The sequence below is a fragment of the Saccopteryx bilineata genome, chromosome 5 (genome assembly GCF_036850765.1).
Source record: "Saccopteryx bilineata isolate mSacBil1 chromosome 5, mSacBil1_pri_phased_curated, whole genome shotgun sequence".
In the NCBI taxonomy this organism is placed as follows: domain Eukaryota; kingdom Metazoa; phylum Chordata; class Mammalia; order Chiroptera; family Emballonuridae; genus Saccopteryx; species Saccopteryx bilineata.
In genome coordinates, this window is record NC_089494.1 from 230,188,835 (window position 1) to 230,207,829 (window position 18,995).

The 18,995-nt window shown below is 39.7% G+C and overlaps 1 protein-coding gene across 6 annotated transcripts in view; it reads left to right on the forward strand.

Moving 5' to 3' along the window:
- Positions 1-18,480, forward strand: part of FRYL (FRY like transcription coactivator) — a 292,372-nt gene extending 273,892 nt beyond the window's left edge. For 3 of the 6 annotated variants that reach the window (XM_066232612.1, XM_066232613.1, XM_066232609.1), the window contains 7 exons: positions 197-346; positions 1,052-1,150; positions 9,116-9,184; positions 12,482-12,499; positions 13,256-13,366; positions 15,603-15,793; positions 16,382-18,480. In XM_066232612.1, coding sequence (XP_066088709.1) covers positions 197-346; positions 1,052-1,150; positions 9,116-9,184; positions 12,482-12,499; positions 13,256-13,366; positions 15,603-15,793; positions 16,382-16,640 — 897 coding nt within the window. In that variant the 3' untranslated portion in view covers positions 16,641-18,480. The remainder of the gene's footprint in view (positions 1-196; positions 347-1,051; positions 1,151-9,115; positions 9,185-12,481; positions 12,500-13,255; positions 13,367-15,602; positions 15,794-16,381) is intronic. The other 3 variants (XM_066232610.1, XM_066232615.1, XM_066232611.1) reach the window with 1 other exon arrangement.
- Positions 18,481-18,995: the final 515 nt, after the last annotated feature.

Sequence of the window (18,995 nt, forward strand, 5' to 3'; positions counted from 1 at the left end):
ATCATTATTTTAGAAATTAATATTTTTAAAGAGTGCCTAAAAACAAGTATTTATATATCAGTTATTAGAATTCTGAATATCGCTATAATAATTTTAAAAGGAAACATTGCCCTAATTAATAAATTATGTTTTATTTAAAGATGAAAAGAGGCCTTCTTAGGAATTGTTAAACTTTTTCCTTTGCTTTTCACCATAGACAATTCAAAGAAAGTTTGGAGACATAACTAATGAGGCAGTCAGCTTTCTTGGTGAGAGTCTGCAGCGCATTGGTACCAAATTTAAAAGTTCATTGGAAGTCATGATGATGTGTTCAGAATGCCCAACAGTCTTTGTGGATGCTGAAACGGTAAGTGTTTACAGGAGGGCTTATCTTAAAGACTAAACTGGAACGGCATGATTCAGTAAATAGGATATTTAGAAGGTAATTCAGAATTGTAAAGTATAAAGGTTCATATATTCAACTTGGTTGTAAATATCTAACAAAATACAATTGCAGTATTCTATATGCAGTGACCTGTGACTGTTTCTGATTCTGACCCCTCCCTGCCCTCACCTTCCACATGTCCTAGGTGAGGAAGCTAACAAGTCATGCTCTAGAGATGTGTATTTTTTTCATGATTCCTGAATAAAAGTGGGTGGCGGAAGGCTAGACCTCCCCACTGAGAACCCGGAGGTCCTGGACATGTCCACCTCGTTTCCAAGTGTGTTTGGATAGTATATGTTAAAATATTGAAAGAAACTAAGGTTGAAGAAGCTTCAGAGGGGTTGCTTTCAAGGCATATACTGGTCTGCCATGCCATTTCTTGCCTGGGCCAGTTTTTGAAAGCATTTGAAGGCCTGCTAGTCCTTGCTGCCATCCTGGAAATCCCACTTTATTCTTACTGTTTCAGTGAAAGGTCAGCCCTTAATATGGGACAGAGTGCAGTATGGGGACACTGACTCCAAGTTGGGCTACAAACCAACTAACAGAAATACCATGACCCAAAAGTTGTCGGTGTCATGATCATGACCAGAAATGGTAACCTGGATCCATGTGTTTCTGATTTGATAGCTGATGTCGTGTGATTTGCTAGAAACACTCAAGTTCAGCGTTCTGGAGCTACAAGAGCACCTGGACACGTACAATGCCAAGAGAGAGGCAGCGGAGCAGGTCAGTCTCTACCATGGGAGAAGAGTAGTTTGCTTTTTTCCTTCAAGTTCTTCTATTTTTTTAATTAATTATATGTATTAATGTTGGTTAGTAAGATTATAGGTTTCAAATATATAATTGCTATGATACATGATCTGTATATTTATTGCATTGTGTGCTCACCACCCAATGTCAAATCATCTTCGGTCACCATATATTTGGACCCCATTCCCCTTCACCCCCCAAACTCCCCTTCCCTCTGGTAACCACCATACTGTTGTCTGTGTCTATGAGTTTCAGTTTTATATCTCACATGAGTGAAAGCATATGGTTTTAGCTTTTTGTAACTAACTTTATGCTCTTAACATAATATACTCAAAAGGTCCATCCATGTTGTTATAAATGGTGGTATTTCATGTTTTCTTATGGTTGCGTAGTATTCCATAGTGTATATGCACCATTCCTTCTTTATCCAAGCATCTAGGATCCTTTGGTTATTTCCATGTCTTGGTCATCATAAATAATGCTGCAGTGACCATAGAGATTTATATATATATATCTTTTTGAATAAATACTTTCAAAATTATCAGGTAGATACCCAAGAGAGGGATTATTGAGTCATAGGGTAACTTTATTCTTAATTTTTTTTTTTTTTTCATTTTTCTGAAGCTGGAAACAGGGAGACACAGTCAGACAGACTCCCGCATGCGCCCAACCGGGATCCACCTGGCACGCCCACCAGGGGCGACGCTCTGCCCACCAGGGGGCGATGCTCTGCCCATCCTGGGCGTCGCCATGTTGCGACCAGAGCCACTCTAATGCCTGAGGCAGAGGCCACAGAGCCATCCCCAGCGCCCGGGCCATTTTTGCTCCAGTGGAGCCTCGGCTGCAGGAGGGGAAGAGAGAGACAGAGAGGAAAGCATGGCGGAGGGGTGGAGAAGCAAATGGGCGCTTCTCCTGTGTGCCCTGGCCGGGAATCAAACCCCGGTCCTCCGCACGCTAGGCCGACACTCTACCGCTGAGCCAACCGGCCAGGGCTATTCTTAATTTTTTGAGGAACCGCCATACTGTTTTCCTTAGTGGTTGTACCAGTTTACATTCCCACCAGCAGTGAATGAGGGATCCTCTTTCTCCAAAACCTTTCCAATACTTGTTAATATTTTCTTGTTGGTAACAGCCATTCTAACAGGTGTGAGGCGGCATCCCATTGCAGTTTTTATTTGCATTTCCCTAATAGCTAGTGAAGTTGAGCATCTTTCCATATTTCTGTTGGCTGCTTGTATGTCTTCTTGGGAGATGTGAATGGGGCTGTATCAAATTAAAAAGCTTCTGCAAAAGAAACCACCAACAAAACAAAAGGCACCAACTGAATGGGAAAAGATATTTGCAAACAACAGCTCCAACAAGGGGTTAATATCCAAAATATATAAAGAACTCACAACTCAACACCAAACAATCCAATAAAAAAAATGGTCAGGACCTGAAGAGTTGTTTGCGCTGACTCTGGAAGTGCTAACCTGGGAACTGAGCAGCTGAAACAGGAGAGAGGACCTCGACCTCCTAGTGCTTGCTCAGGGTTTACTGAGAAGAATGCAGCCTCTGAGCGCTCTGCCCAGTGAATTCCTGTCTCTGCCTCTTACAAATTGGTCCTCTAAGAGCACAGTGGAAATCTGCAGCTTTATAAAATGCTTCTTTGTCGAGACAATAGTTGTTGTCTGCATTGCAAGTGGGAAAATAAGACTACCTGTCTGAGATCCATTATGATACTGTGGTCTAGAAAATCTACACCCTGTGACAGAGTTGTGATGTTTGTCCCGTGACGTGTGTGTACGTGGGCTGCAAAGGGAGAAAGAAGCATGTAGTAGATTATAGATATTACCTGCTAGGAAATACACATTAACTCCAATCTAGTGCTGCGAAGCACAGTAGTTCTCTTCCCTGAGAGTAGGTTTTTACTTAGCAGGGGTAGAAAAAAATGTTTAAAAAAATGCTTTTCCTTTTCACACAAACCGTGTACTGTAGACTTTTTTTTTCTAGAGTACATGGATCTCTCATTAAGAATTATCTATCACTGGCCCTGGCCAGTTGGCTCAGCAGTAGAGCGTCAGCCCAGCATGTGGAAGTCCCAAGTTCGATTCCTGGCCAGGGCACATAGGAGAGGCGCCCATCTGCTTCTCCGCCCTTCCCCCTCTCCTTTCTATCTCTCACTTCCCCTCCCGCAACCAAGGCTCCATTGGAGCAAAGTTGGTGCAGGCGCTAGAATGGCACTGGTTGCAATGGAGCATCGCCCCCTAGTGGGCATGCTGGATGGATCCCAGTCAGGTGCATGCAGGAGTCTGTCTGTTTCCCCGCTTCTCACTTCAGAAAAATTTTAAAAATTAAAAACTTAAAAAATTTTTTAAAAAGATTATCTATCACATGTAATGGCCTATGAAAAATGATGTATAAAGCCTGGCTCTTACTCCTTTAATAGTCCAGATTATATAAGGCACAAATATATGAAGACTTAAGGCAAAAGTAAAGTATCACTTAAGTTGTAGCTATAAATAAAAGTACTAGTGATGAAAGAGATTTCCCTGAATTGTCCAGGCCTAATACAAACGGAGGCCATCGTGAAAGAAAGGTCACTTGAGCTAATAGGAAAACTTCATGGAATAGAGATATGACCTTAGGCCTTCAAAGACAGTAATTTTAGATTGAGGGGGCTATTTTAGGGAGAGAATATAGTAAGAGACAATACTTACATCAGGGCTTTCTAACCTATAAGAGAAAGGGATCTTATATTTAGACTGAAAGAATAATGACAGACTAGAAAGAGGAAAGGGTTTTCAACATCAGGAAAGAAACAGCAAGATCTGGTCATCTTACAAATAATAGTGCATTCTTGTACATGTCTTTCGCAGATGTGTGTTCTCATATCTGTTGTGTATCTAGGAGTGGAAATGCTGGATCATGGGATACAAAGATGTTCAACTTCTATGGGTTCTACCAAGCACGTTTCTAAAAGAGGTTGTGTCAGTTTACAACCCCTCTAGAAGTGTGTGCAAAAAGTTACTGTCATTTCGTATTGCCAGCTTTTAAAATCGTATTCGTTGTGGTAGGTGTGTGATAGCATTTCGTATTATTTTGCATTTCCCATGATGACTGAGCCACTTCTCATGTAGGTATCTCATCTCCATTTAGGTATTTTGTGAATTGTGCCTAGTACCTTGCCCATTTTTGCAAACGGATTAGGTTTTCTTATTGTAGTTCTTTGTTTTAAACCCAAGCCTTTTATTGGATGTATATATAACAAATTTTTCCTCTCTCTGTAGCTAGCATTTTCACTGTCTTGATAGCCTCTTTCAATGAACAGAAGTTTTCTATTTTAAACAATTCCACATTATCAGTCTTTTCCATTATGGTTAGTGGCTTTTGTTTCTTCAGAAGTGTTTGCCTACCCCAGCAGCCGTGGTAGATCGTTACAGGAATAACCCTGGTGAAGCACGCTTCTCCGTGTCCACACCCATTTGCTGTTCCTTTCATCTAGAGATGGAGTCTGTTTCCCTAGACGTGAGGCCAGCTTGCTGCTTGCAGCCCCAGGGAAGCTGTCGTAGGACTGGAGACTTAAGAGTGACCCTAGGTGAAACCAGAAGAAATTCCCAGTAAACACAGATTTCTTTTAAACTGTTAAGTTGGTTTTACAACAATATGTACCGCTGTTAATAAAAAAACATCAAATACCTTCAAATAAATCTAGTCAGAGATGCCTTAGACCTCCACACAGAAAATCCCAAATATCACCGAGCAAAATTAAAGACTAGATAAATGGAGGACTCTCCCATGTTCATGAGTCAGAAGACTCGATAGTGTAAAGATGTCATTTCCCCCCAAAATGACATGTAGATTTAATGCAATCGCATTCAAAATCTCAGCAGATATATTTATGAAAATTGACAGGCTAACTCTACAATTTCTGTGGAAATAAAACAGCAAGTAGCAAGGCAAACAATCTTCTTGAACACAGCTTATCAGACTGTAGCCCTCAGGTAATATCTGGCACACTACCTGGTTATATAAATTTTTTTTAGAACATAGCCATCCCATTTATTTCATACTGTCTATTCTTGTAGTGCATAACCACAAACAGTTGCAACAGAGAATATATGGTTTTCAACTCCTAAATATTTATTACCTTCCCTTTATAGAAAAAGTCTTCCAAACCTAGTCCATGAAAAACAACAGCTAGGTCTAAACAATAGAGTTAGACTTCCTGCCAATAAGACCTATGAGAGATCTTAAAAGAGGGTAGTACTGGCATGAGAATAGACAAATAGACCAATGGAATGTAACAGAGGACCCGATAACAGACCCACACACATTAGTCATATAATTCATAGCAAAGGTGCTGTGCAGTGCAGTGGGGAAAGGATGTTCTTTTCAAGAAATTGTCCTGAATCAAACATTCACGTGGGAGGAAAGGGGGATGAACCTGGGTTCTTCCTTGAGTTACCATCTCACTATTTCTTGTCCCATCTATTCATTGTTACTTTGTTTTTCTTTCTTGTCTTTTCTATCAACTAAGTATTTTTTATTGTTAGGTTTTTTTCCCTTTAATAGATTTTTTCTCAGTTACTCCTCAAGTTTTCCAGGGATCGTGAGTGAAAGCCTGAGGTATTTATTAGGACCCCGCCATCTTGGCAGAGATCGAACCATTTTTGTCTCCCCAGAACCATGAAAAAAGATATCTCTTTACATTGTTAGACGCCAGCTGCTGATACTTGGTTTCTTAGCCTCTGCTGCACGTGAGAAATGTAGGAACAGCAAGTGTTCCCAAGGGGAAACTAGGCTCGGACCGCTGGGGTCCCTCCTCTGCAGTTCTCTTCTCCAGGGTCCTCAATGTCTCCATACTTTCCCAGTCCAGTGACACTGTCGGCCACCACTTCCTGTTCAAGCTCTATGCCTAGGGACATGGATAAGCAAATACCCCTAGAGTACACAATGGAATCAATGCGGGGCTTCCTTCGGCCCTTTTCTCTCACTCCCTACATCCTGGCTAATGATATTCAGCTTCTATAGGCGTCCTGGGAGGACTGGCCTTCTCCAAGCTCCTCCATCATGCCCAGAAGCCAAACCTCTCAGGTTAAATTTTAACCTTCATTGAGCCTTGAGTAAAGAAAACATGACAGGAAGACCTGTCAGAGGTGGGCGGGAGGTACTCTGTACACAAACTGCTGTGTCCACTGGAAAGCTGTGGACGTGTGCCTTTCGGGACAGTGCACAGCCCTTGCAATGGGGGGTTAGGGCTTGCCTTGTAACAAGAATAAAAATAAAAAATAATTATGGTCAGTAGTGGCCCCCAAAATACCATATCACTAAGCATACAGTATAAGAAATAGGGGCCCTGGCCAGTTGGCTCAGTGGTAGAGCGTCGGCCTGGCGTGCAGAAGTCCCGGGTTCGATTCCCGGCCAGGGCACACAGGAGAGGCGCCCATCTGCTTCTTCACCCCTCCCCCTCTCCTTCCTCTGTCTCTCTCTTCCCCTCCTGCAGCGAGGCTCCATTGGAGCAGGGATGGCCCGGGCGCTGGGGATGGCTCCTTGGCCTCTGCCCCAGGCGCTAGAGTGGCTCTGGTTGCGACAGAGCGACGCCCCGGAGGGGCAGAGCATCGCCCCCTGGTGGGCGTGCTGGGTGGATCCTGGTCGGGCGCATGCGGGAGTCTGTCTGACTGCCTATCCTTCTTTCCAGCTTCAGAAAAATACAAAAAATATATATATATATATGGCCCTGGTCGGTTGGCTCAGTGGTAGAGCATTAGCCCAGCATGTGCCAGTGAGGGCACACAGGAGAAGTGACCATCTGCTTCTCCAGTCCACCTCTTCCCCGACCCCCCACCCCTCAGTCATGGCTCAAATGCTTCTAGCAAAAGTTGGCCCAGGAGCTGAGGATGGCTCCATGGCCTCACCTCAGGTGCTAAAATAGTTTGGTTGCCAAGCAATGGAGTAGTGGCCCCAGCTGGGCAGAGCATCACCCAGTAGGGGGCTTGCCTGGGTGGATCCCAGTCCAGTCAGGGTGCATGCGGGAGTCCATCTCTCTACCTCCCCACCTCTCACTTAATAAAAAAAAAAGCATATAGTGTAAGAACAGGCTATTAGATAATCAATTGAAATTTTTTTCAAATTTATTACTTTACTTGGACAAATTAGACTGGATTAGTGATGGTGATCAAGTGTTGTGTAAGCATTTTAACATTTTGTGTAAACAGCCTGACCTGTGGTGGCGCAGTGGATAAAGCATCAACCTGGAACGCTGAAGTCACCGGTTTGAAACCCTGGCTTCCCTGGTCAAGGCACATATGGGAGTTAATGCTTCCTGTTGCTCTCCCCTTTTTCTCTCTCTCTCTTCCTCTCTCTCTCCTCTTTAAAATGAATAATCTCAAAAATAAATAAATATTGTGAAAAAAAAACCCCACACATTTTGTGTAAATAAAGACTAATATATCAGTTCCATGATGAATGACTACTGAATTTTGTGCCTATAAAGAGATCGTCCATGCCTGACCAGGTGGTAGCGCAGTGGTAGAGCATCGGACTGGGATGCGGAGGACCCAGGTTTGAGACCCCGAGGTCACCAGCTTGAGCGCGAGCTCATCTGGTTTGAACAAGGCTCACCAGCTTGGACCCAAGGTTACTGGCTTGAGCAAGGGGTTACTCGGTTTGCTGTAGGCCCGCGGTCAAGGCACATACGAGAAAGCAGTCAATGAACAACTAAGGTGTCACAACAAAAAACTGATGATTGATGCTTCTCATCTCTCTCCGTTCCTGTCTGTCCCTATCTATCCCTCTCTCTGACTCCCTGTCTCTGTAAAAAAAGAGATCGTCCAGGTATCTTCTGGCCATGTGCCCGTGGCTGCATCTCACTGAGTTTAACATGTTTGTTTGTCAGCAGAGGGCCTAAGGGCTGGTGCCATCTGGGGGCATAAACCGGACAGAAGGTCAAAGAGATTGTTTTGAAATAACTGAGATGTCTAACTTTAATTCTTTGCATGTGGAACATTAAGCTTCAATTGAGAATTTTAAACGTCTAATAATGAAGTATTTTCAAAGGGTAAACTTAATGTAGCTAGTAGTTTTTCTATAAGTTCTAATGAAAAATGTCCTAATGATTTCTTATATATATATTTTATTATTATGTTTAATTTACCACACCTAATAAAAAAGAAGTAGGATGTCAAAAGCACTGATACTATTAATAATATCAAACTGTCAGAACCTAGGAGCTTAACCTGAGGTCCAATCTTAGCTTTCACTTGAGCCTGGATATTCTGTGACCCAGTGTCTATTTCCATTTAAACCACAGTGATGTTATTTTTTTTATTGGACCAAAGAAAAGGTTCCTAAATAAACAACCAACTCTAGGAATAGCTCCTAGACAAGGAAAAATACCATTCGGCTTCTAGAGCCAATATTCTCTGCAGATAATGTTTGTCATTCATTACTGTCCAAAAAAAGGAAGAGGAAAGAAATAAAAATAAGATTTTAAATGGATTTTGGTTTCTGTTTCACTAATTAAAACTGACATCAGTCTGAGATTTACACTTCTGATAAGCAGAGGGCCTTGCTTCATTCTAAGCTGCCTTTATTAAATTGACCGGAGGGGAATCGCATTTTCATTTTCCCATCTTACATTAGACAAAGGCTGGGTACAGGTTGTGAAGATTTCCAGTAAAACCTGCAAAATGCAGAGTATTCTTCACTGAAGTGGAGCACACAGTCCCTGGAATAGAAGACCTTTTCTGGCATTTCCACTGGTGTGCGCTCAGAACTGTGTACGTCTGGTTGCACTCAAAGTACCATCCTGCTTCGTTTGGCTCACTGCATGTAAATAGTGAGCCACCATTCCTAGAAATTCAGGTTAACTTGTTTGTTGTTTTATACACACAGGCTGTTATATTACCAATGTCATTGTACAATTACTATATTAAAATTTACTGTCACTTATTTCTTTAGTGGCTAGACAATTGTAAGAGGACGTTTGGTGCCAAAGAAGACATGTATAGGATCAACACAGATGCACAAGTAAGTTTCTTATTCTTAGTTTTGTTCTATTTCTGTGTCAGGTAAAATAATGTGTGTGCTCAAATGTCCTTATTTGATATTCCAAGAAATAAACTTTTCATTTTTGTTATCAGAACAATCTTTGTAAAAGTTAGGTTCAGTGAAATATTGGCTTAGTAATGAAAAATTTGCTTTAATAAAAATGAATGACCAGCTTGTGTCTGGAGCTTAATAACATTCAGTAGCTAAGCTTGATGGCTATCTGGGCAGGCTGAGTCAGCTCTTAGTGGCACCTGCCTCTTAAAGGCATTTTTGTTCCTCACTGGTGTTCTGCAGCGAAACTGTCTGGTCAGGAATGCCAACCTCGGCAGTGGTAGGTACTACGCTCGTGTAGCCTCTCTACACATGGAATTCTGACTATGTGAACTGGAATGTGTTTCACTAGTATAAAATTCAGGGAAAATAAGAGTATTTTCTCAGAGAAAAGCACACATACACATACACAATACATCTATTAGGTGAGGATAAATGAAGACCTACATAGTATTCTAACAGGAGTGGAACTTCATACGGGAAGAGAAGCATTCGTCAGTTAATGATCTCTGCATTTGACATTGGAATTCTAATCTTTTTCAGTATCAGTTACATTGTTATAGGTTTCTAGTCAGTAAAACTTATTATACCATTATTTTTAAAAATTTGAATTAGCCTGACCAGGCGGTGGCGCAGTGGATAGAGCATCATCAGACTGGAATGCCGAGAACCCAGGTTTGGGACCCCGAGGTTGCCAGCTTGAGTGCAGGCTCATCTGGTTTGAGCAAAAGCTCACCAGCTTGGACCCAAGGTCACTGGCTTGAGCAAAGGGGTTACTCAGTCTGCTGAAGGCCTGCGGTCAAGGCACATATGAGAAAGCAATCAATGAACAACTAAGGTGTTGCAATGCGCAACGAAGAACTAATGATTGATGCTTCTCATCTCTCTCCGTTCCTGTCTGTCTGTCCCTGTCTATCCCTCTTTCTGACTCTCTCTCTCTATCTCTGTTAAAAAAAAATTTTTTTTTGAATTAAAATTCTGAGAAAATAATGATACATGCTCAATAAATAAATGTTAACTATTTGCCAGGCACTGTACTATTTCACATTCATTATCTATATCCTCATTATCTACATCCTTGTCTAGTAGATGTTATAATTATCCCCATTTTGTAGATGAGGAAGTTGAGGCTCAGAGAAGCTAACTTATCTAAAATCAGTAAGTAAGCAGAATTAGATTCAAACCTAGGCAATCCTGCACTGTTACAAAGGAATTGTCAAACCATGTGCGTAACATAAGGACTTAACCCTAGATTAGAATTGGAACCTTTGGTTCTAATTCTGTCTTTGCCACTATTTTACTGCATGGTTTAAGCGAGTAATATAAATTCCTTTTTTCCTATATAAATGAGGTGGTTAGATTAAGTGATTTCTTACATCCCTTCCACCTTGAAAAAAATGAGTCTATTTACATCACTTTATAGAGCTCAAGGCTTTCTACTAAATAAACACTGAAAACTGTACATTGAAGATTTCATTTCCATCTCCTCTCAGAGTCAGCTCCTTGAGAGTTACCTGCTCTGTCCCTGTGAACCAGTATGTTCTTTTGCATAATAAGCAATCTAAATATTAAAAAAAATGTTTATGCAAATTTCAGTATACTTAAAAGGTATTAAAATATACAGTGTTAGCATGTTTAGTATAATTTCTGGTAATTCAGAGCTGTAGAATTAATTACATCTGTGTTATTTCCTACAACTGTGGTGATCTAAACTTTTATCAGTGATTTCTTTTCCTTTACATGGATATATGCACATAGTTCTATTTCATTTACTCTAAGAGAAGTGAGCAAAAGTAAAACTCAAGTAGTTGTTAGTTTCCATATAAAACTGGATACAGTAAAACCTTAGAAATTTAGATATGCTAATAAGTTTGACATTGGATTTTGCTTAACTGACATTCACAGGTCGACTGACTGCGTAATTTATTGTGCGCTATAGGAAGCTAAAGTTCACCTTCGCTTAGCAAATCCTTTTTAAATTGATGGGAATAAATGTTATATAAATAGTCTTTCAGAGGGAGCTACTTAGAAAAGCAGGCTTCCAAAGAACTTTCCGAGCAATATTTACATTATGGCAATTGCTGTTTTTTTTATTCATTTTAGAGAGGAGAGGGAGAGAGAGAGGAGAGACAGAGAGAAGGGGGGAGGAGCTGGAAGCATCAACTCCCATATGTGCTTTGACCAGGCAAGCCCAGGGTTTTGAACCGGTGACCTCAGCATTTCCAGGTCAACACTTTATCCACTGTGCCACCACAGGTCAGGCTGGCAATTGCTGTTTTAAACAGCATTACTCTCCATTAATGAGTAGGTTCCAGTTGCTGTGGATATTTAAATGTGGTCGTTTTTAAGTAGTCCATAAACTAGATGTTTCACTATGTATTTTACATACATTATCTAACTTGATTCAAACTTAGTAGGGTTGAATTTCAGAAGTTTACTGAGTTATATTTGGAATGCAATTTAAAACACAATCTACTTTTGATATTTTACCTTCTGACTCAGCACCAATTATGGCAACATAGGACCTAATTAGACAGTAACAGGTAGGAAACCTAGAATGAGTCCCACCAAAGATAATCTTCTTGTGGGTAAGTATTTATTATGTAAGATTATAAGCCAGCTCTTTTCTGAGAACAGTCTAATTAGGAATTTTATCTTTTACAAAGAAATTTTTATATCACTTAGCCGTTTTTTTTGTTGAAAGGCTATAAAAACCTAGATAAAGACCATTTTTAATAGCCAAATTTTTTAAGATCCCGTTAGTTCAATTTTTAAAAATATTTTTTTGATCTTGGAGAGAGGGAGAGAAACACCGATTTATCGTCCCACGTATTTCTGCTTCTGCAGGCACTGGTTGATCTGTGTCTGTGCCCTAACTGGGGGTCAAACCTGCACCGGTGGTACGTCAGTCAGGACGATGCTCTGACCAACAGAACTGCCCAGCTACGGTGCAGTTCAATTACCTTTGCAACTTTTACACAGAAAGAAACTGTGCCTAAATGTAACTTATTTGGGGAAAAATGCGTTAAAAACATCCTGAATAGTTATAGTAAATGTCTAAAAAGTTTTATTCTGGAAAGAGCATCATAAATTTTTCTTTGGGGCGTAATTAAATGTTCTTCCGTTTGCCTGGGACATTTGTGACCCTAGTTGAAATGATCTTACACTAATTCTTGATCTTTTTCTTCCTTTGTATTTTTGTGACCTGATCACCTTCTTGCTTAGCAAATGGAAATTCTAGCAGTAAGTGACCTGTCTTAATTTATAGACTACTTATCCATGTCAGACAAACTGGTTTTCATTTGCCACTTGTCCCTTTGTGACCTAGCAATGGGTTGTCATGGGCGACTACTTTAAAAGTAGCGTGTGCTTCAGGTTTGCATAGCCCTAATCTGTGAAATGTTGGTCCTGTAAAAATAATGATTTTATAATTAATATGTGCAACTAGCACTTGACTTTTGTACATTTATAACTAACATCTCCTTTTAAATTTCTTAACTTTAAAAATCAAAGTGCAAATGTTAATTTCATTGTTTCATCTCAATGAGATTACCAAGTGTGTTTTTTTGGAAAAATGAATTCATTTTTAGCTAAGAGGTTATCCAATTGTACTTTGCTTCCACAAGCACTTCCTGATGAATACAATGAGATAGACATCTCGATGTGGCAAAAGTATATGCATTTGAATTATGACTTTCAAGTTTTAAGTTATAGTGAATCCTTTTGAAAGCATCCTATATCATGCCTGCTTTAAAATTCTAATGTGAAAATGTGCTTCACACTAAAAATGAATTATGTAACCAACAATATCTTTAATTTTTATTTTAATCAGTCTTCAAAGCATCTTTCATCAGCTTCACACGGTATTAACTTGCTTACTGCAGAAAAATAAATGCCAAGGCAGTTTTAACAATTGTTTTTACAAATTTGTTGGAAATATGTGTCTAGTCAAATACGGAAAATTACACCTAACTATAATGCAGTGTTATTTATTTCTAGGAACTGGAGCTCTGCCGAAGATTATACAAATTGCATTTTCAATTGCTACTTCTGTTCCAAGCCTACTGTAAACTTATCAACCAAGTAAATGCAATAAAAAATGAAGCCGAGGTAAATACTCAGTTGTACTAGGCATCAGTAATGGAGTCCAAAGTTAAATGTACACATACGTGTATAGTCCTTGCAGGAGAGCTTAAGTCAAAGTTATGCATAGCGAGTTGTTTTTTATCAGAATTTTTTTTGGAAATTATGTGCTATTTCCAGGCCTATTAGTAAATAAGACAGTAGATATCCCGCAGTCTTAGAAGGTTCAAGACCTTAAAGGTCACAGTAGCAGCAACACATCATCTGTAATCGAAAGTCTGGTAAAGTACATCAGTTCTGTAAGACATAACATTGTATTATGAAACCCCCTAACAGCTTGGCCATATATTATTCTGTAGTTCTAGTAACACACACAAGAATAAGCATGTCAGAACCACTTTGAATGTTGTAAAGCATGTAATGAATTGATTCAAAGGTAGTGACTTGAGTCATTTTTTCCCCATTATCAACCATTGATACAAAAACCATCACTGGAGAAATGATTTAATCTTTTTTTTTTTTTAAATCCTTTTTTTTTTTTATTTTTTATTTATTCATTTTTAGAGAGGAGAGGGAGAGAGAGAGAGAGAGAGAGAGAGAGGAGAGAGAGACAGAGAGAGAGAAGGGGGGAGGAGCTGGAAGCATCAACTCCCATATGTGCCTTGACCAGGCAAGCCCAGGGTTTCGAACCGGTGACCTCAGCATTTCCAGGTCAACGCTTTATCCACTGCGCCACCACAGGTCAGGCCTGATTTAATCTTTTTAAATGGTTAAATTAAAAAAAAGATACACACAGGCTCTGGCTGGTAGCTCAGTGGATAGAGCATCAGCCTGATGTAGGGATGTCCTGGGTTTGATTCCCAGTCAGGGCACACAGGAGAAGTAACCATCTGCTTCTCTCCTCCCTCCCCTCAATTCTCTCCCTCTTCCCCTCCCACAGCCAGTGCCTCAATTGGTTTGAGTGTGGTCTCAGGCACTAAGGATAGCTCCACTGGGAGCTTGACCACCTCAGGCACTAAAAATAGCCCAGTACTCCAGCATCAGCCCCATATGGGGTTGCCCGGTGAATCCTGGTTGGGGGCATGTGGGAGTCTGCCTCACTATCTCCCTTCCTCTCACCTAAAAAAAAACAACTTTTAATTAAAAAAAATAAGCACACACATACTGGTTTATATAAAATACACTGGGTAAATAACCTTCTAAAACATAAAGTCTTTCCACTACTATCAAAATTTTCATGATCCTGCCTGACCAGGCAGTGGCGCAGTGGATAGAGCATCGGACTGGGATGCTGAGAACCCAGGTTCGAGACCCCGAGGTCGCCAGCTTGAGGGTGGACTCATCTGGTTTGAGCAAAGCTCACCAGCTTGGATCCAAGGTCGCTGGCTCGAGCAAGGAGTTACTCAGTCTGCTGAAGGCCCACAGTCAAGGCACATATGAGAGAGCAATGAACAACTAAGGTGTCGCAACGAAAAACTAATGATTGATGCTTCTCATCTCTCTCTATTCCTATCTGTCCCTGTCTATCCCTCTCTCTGACTCTCTGTCTCTGTATAAAAATAAAAAAAAATCATGATCCTCCCATAAAAGTAAATGTGTTTTTACTATACAAGATGAAGTATATATTGCATGTTAAAAACAATATAAACATTTGGGGGGAGAGATATATTCAGTGGGACACTTGAATCTATCTAAACACAATAAATTTAAATGAATAAAAATTAAATTAAAAAAACAATATAAACAGTTACAACCTGTTTTATTTATTATAGTGTAAATTTATTATACTAAGTACAATCTATAATGTTATCAAGAGTATTTAAAGACTGCTGATTGGTGGCTAAAATTATTTATCACTTCTGAATAGAGAACTTAAAATATACTGCTCACAAAAATTAGGGGATATTTTAATGCTTTATATTCATTTTTAAATATTAACTGCCCTTAATTAGTAAGTTTAACCTTTGAAAATCTTTAAAATACTACACCTGACCTGTGGTGGCGCAGTGGATTAAGTATCCACCTGGAATGCTAAGGTCACCAGTTCAAAACCCGGGCTTGCCTGGTCAAAGCACATATGGGAGTTGATGCTTGCTGCTCCTCCACCTTCTCTCTTGCTCTCTCCCCCTCGCCTCTCTAAAATGAATAAAATTTTAAAAATAAAATAAAATACTACTACCGTCAAATCGATCTTCACAGCCAATTCAATGCTCCTTTTTGTTACTGAAAAAGAGATTCTTTCAGGTCTGTGTGTTTGTTTTAGGTCATCAACATGTCAGAGGAGCTCGCCCAGCTGGAAAGTATCCTCAAAGAAGCTGAGTCGGCCTCAGAAAGTGAGGAAATTGACATTTCCAAAGCTGCACAGACTACTATAGAAACTGCCATTCATTCTTTAATTGAAACTTTGAAAAATAAGGAATTTATATCAGCTGTAGCACAAGTCAAAGCTTTCAGGTAAAATGTGAAGAAATTTTAAAGAGATGCCTTTATACCAGCAATTTTCAACCTTTTTTATCTCGTGGCACACCAATATATATATATATTGCCAATCTAACAACAACAAAAAAGTATAATTTTGATTCATTCACACTGGACGGCTATTGTATTGGCTGTTGTCTTTTTTTTTTAATTTTATTTGACAGTCTAAAGAAAAGAGGTCAGTGCTCCTGACTAAACGGTCAGGAATTGCATGTTTTAAAACTTCTGACAGCACACTGGGTGAAAATCACTGCTGTATATCTAGACTGGGAGTTTATAGTGATTGGGTTTTGGTTTTCAATTTGATGATTCAATACCAAGTCTTTGTGGAAGGAAGAGATAATTTTGTTATTTTTTACAGCTATCACTGAAATGACTCCAGTTGTAGATTTTGTTCATTCTCAGTGATAAATTCAGTAATCTGTTTACTCAAGTATTAAAATGTGCTCAGTGAGTCACAATGAAATTTTGTTGATGTCACGAGTGTTCATTTAAAACATAGTTAATCTTAATAATTGCTTGATTGTGTCTCAGGACTTAAAAATACTGTGTATGTATTCCCAGATCGCTCTGGCCCAGTGATATCTTCGGCAGCTGTGAGGATGACCCCGTGCAGACACTGCTGCACATATACTTCCACCACCAGACGCTGGGCCAGACAGGAAGCTTTGCAGTGATAGGCTCTGACCTGGACATGTCAGAAGCCAACTACAAATTGATGGAACTGAATCTAGAAATAAGAGAGTCTCTACGCATGGTGCAATCATACCAACTGCTAGCACAGGCCAAACCAATGGGAACTTTGGTGAGCACTGGATTCTGAGGAACTTCAGGCATTTAGGAAAGAAACTAAACTGAAGACGATTAAGAATATTAATAAGCACCTTTTATGAACCCTTGAGATTCACTGATAACTTTTTCTGGCAGCATCCACAACCACAGCGTAATGTCAAACTTTTATCAAAATATAAATAAAAAGAATGGCGAAATCAAAGATCTGAAGGAAAAAAAAACAACAACTAACAGCTGCCAATACCTCCCACAATAACTATGAAGAAGGAATTTTAAAGTTACTTAACCTATGTGAACAGAAAAGGGCTAAAAGTGATGCGTACAAGTACAGACATTGCTTTCTGGGGAAACAAATTGTAAGAATGTTTGCAATAATGGCCTCTCATACTGAGACATTGGAAAGCAGGTGAAATGAGGCTGAAATTGAGGCTGGTTCATTTTAGCCTAAGACTTGCAAAGCTGCTAGGACGTCTGGCAGTCGTAAGCATAACCTACAGTTGATGCTCAATCATCTACGTGAAGAACATCCAGTCTGATAAATATACACAGAAACTTATTTGCAGAAACCATTGATTTTTTTCAACATGTGGGGGAAGGGTGTGGGTGTTTTGTTTTGTAGTCTGTGTAAGGAATTCTGTGTGTGACTGGGATGTGTGAGTACGCGACAGTCCTGTTTTCCAGGACGGCTGTGTGGGGATGCGTCTCAGAGCATGCCTGAAAGAGCTCTGCAAGATTATTTTTGAAGAAATTTTATTTTATTAGATCTAACTCTTCATAGTGTGTAAATGTTAGAACATTTTAATAATATTTTAAAACTGGGCTTTCCCAGTATTTCAAAAAGAAATAATATATCTGTTAACGTTATTGGAATGCTGCTCAGTTCTCTGATCAGTGCTTATGTTACGATCGTTGATAACTAACCAAAGTAGATGCCTGCAGAGACTTTAAATAAAGATGTATGCTGCCCGTCAGCTCTTCTCATTAGAAAAGTTAACTTATTTTACTCCATAATTATTATAGAAACTGTATAGATGAAAACCAGTATTTTTCTTGTACATTTGTGCAATGCACTGTTACATGAGAATAGGTGTACAAAGCTAAAGAAAAAATTGTGGTCATCGATGGTAGACTGGATGATTTGCAGGCTCCAAAGTCTGCAGAATTCAAGAAGAGAGATGCAAATGCATTTTTATATGTTGATTCAGGACTCAAACGTTTCACCCTAAAGGAACCGGGGCCGCGCGGAGAAGTGAACGGAAGCCGGAGACTGACTACCAAAACACGCAATACACTTCCTCACCGAGTCTGCAGCCTGACATGAACTGGATCCCTCCCCTTTTTTAAATAGCATTTTATAAAAGAAATGAATGTAGTCCCACAATTCCTCTGATTTGAAAGGAACACCTTGTATTTTTTATATGCATCTCTTATCCACTGTGACTTTTCTTTTAAACTGGGCTCTGTGATTCCAGAATTTAGAATGGAGAAATGAAATGCTTAGCTCTGCCTTTTCTTGGGGGTGTGGACTCTGCCGGAAATGTAATTATGCTCAAGTGCATTCATGGAAGGCACTGCACCCTGTTGGACTGCTGACGGTAGTTATGTTACCTGTAAAATTTTGTAACTGGTCACAGTACATTCATAATCACTGTATTTTTTGACCCTGATAAAAAAAACAAACCAACAATTATTTTGATGGGGTTCTGGTACTGTAAATGATGTCCTTTAAATTATTGAATAATATTTGGGTGTGGGGCAAGAAGAGAGGCCGGTGTCCAGAGACATACATTTCACATCCTACCTTACCGTCCCCTATTTTTCCTCACCCTCCTTCTATCCTTTTTGTTAAAATAAAAAGCATTGTAGTTGTTGGTTTGTGCTGTATTTTAAGAAAGGATGAATGTTTACAGTGTGCCTCATTGAGAAACTTTTCAAACTACCTTCATTCTTAAATTTTCTGTAAACAGACAATAAAATAGGTTAACTACCCATATCAAGGCTTTCACACAGTTGAAATTTGCTTTAAATATTTACTTACATGTAACTAAGTCTGTTAGTAACGTGAGTGAACACACCTGCATGAATCCAGATGCAAACAGAGTCGTTAGGGTTATTCCTTTGCAAAGCATGTTCCCCAAACCTGTGTTTCTTTGCTTCTGATCCTCTAACTCCAGAGTCTGCACTCACTGACAAATATATCAAATGGGCAACTTATTAAACACCTTATTAAATCCCTATCAGAGCCCTTTTTTGCTCATACATCCTTTTTCTTTTGCCCACTAAATTTATCATTTTTAGTTTGTAAAACTCCAAGTGAAGAGATCTGGAGGTCCCTCATGCCGCTTCTCAAATACACTGCTCACAAAGATTAGGGGACGTTTTATCG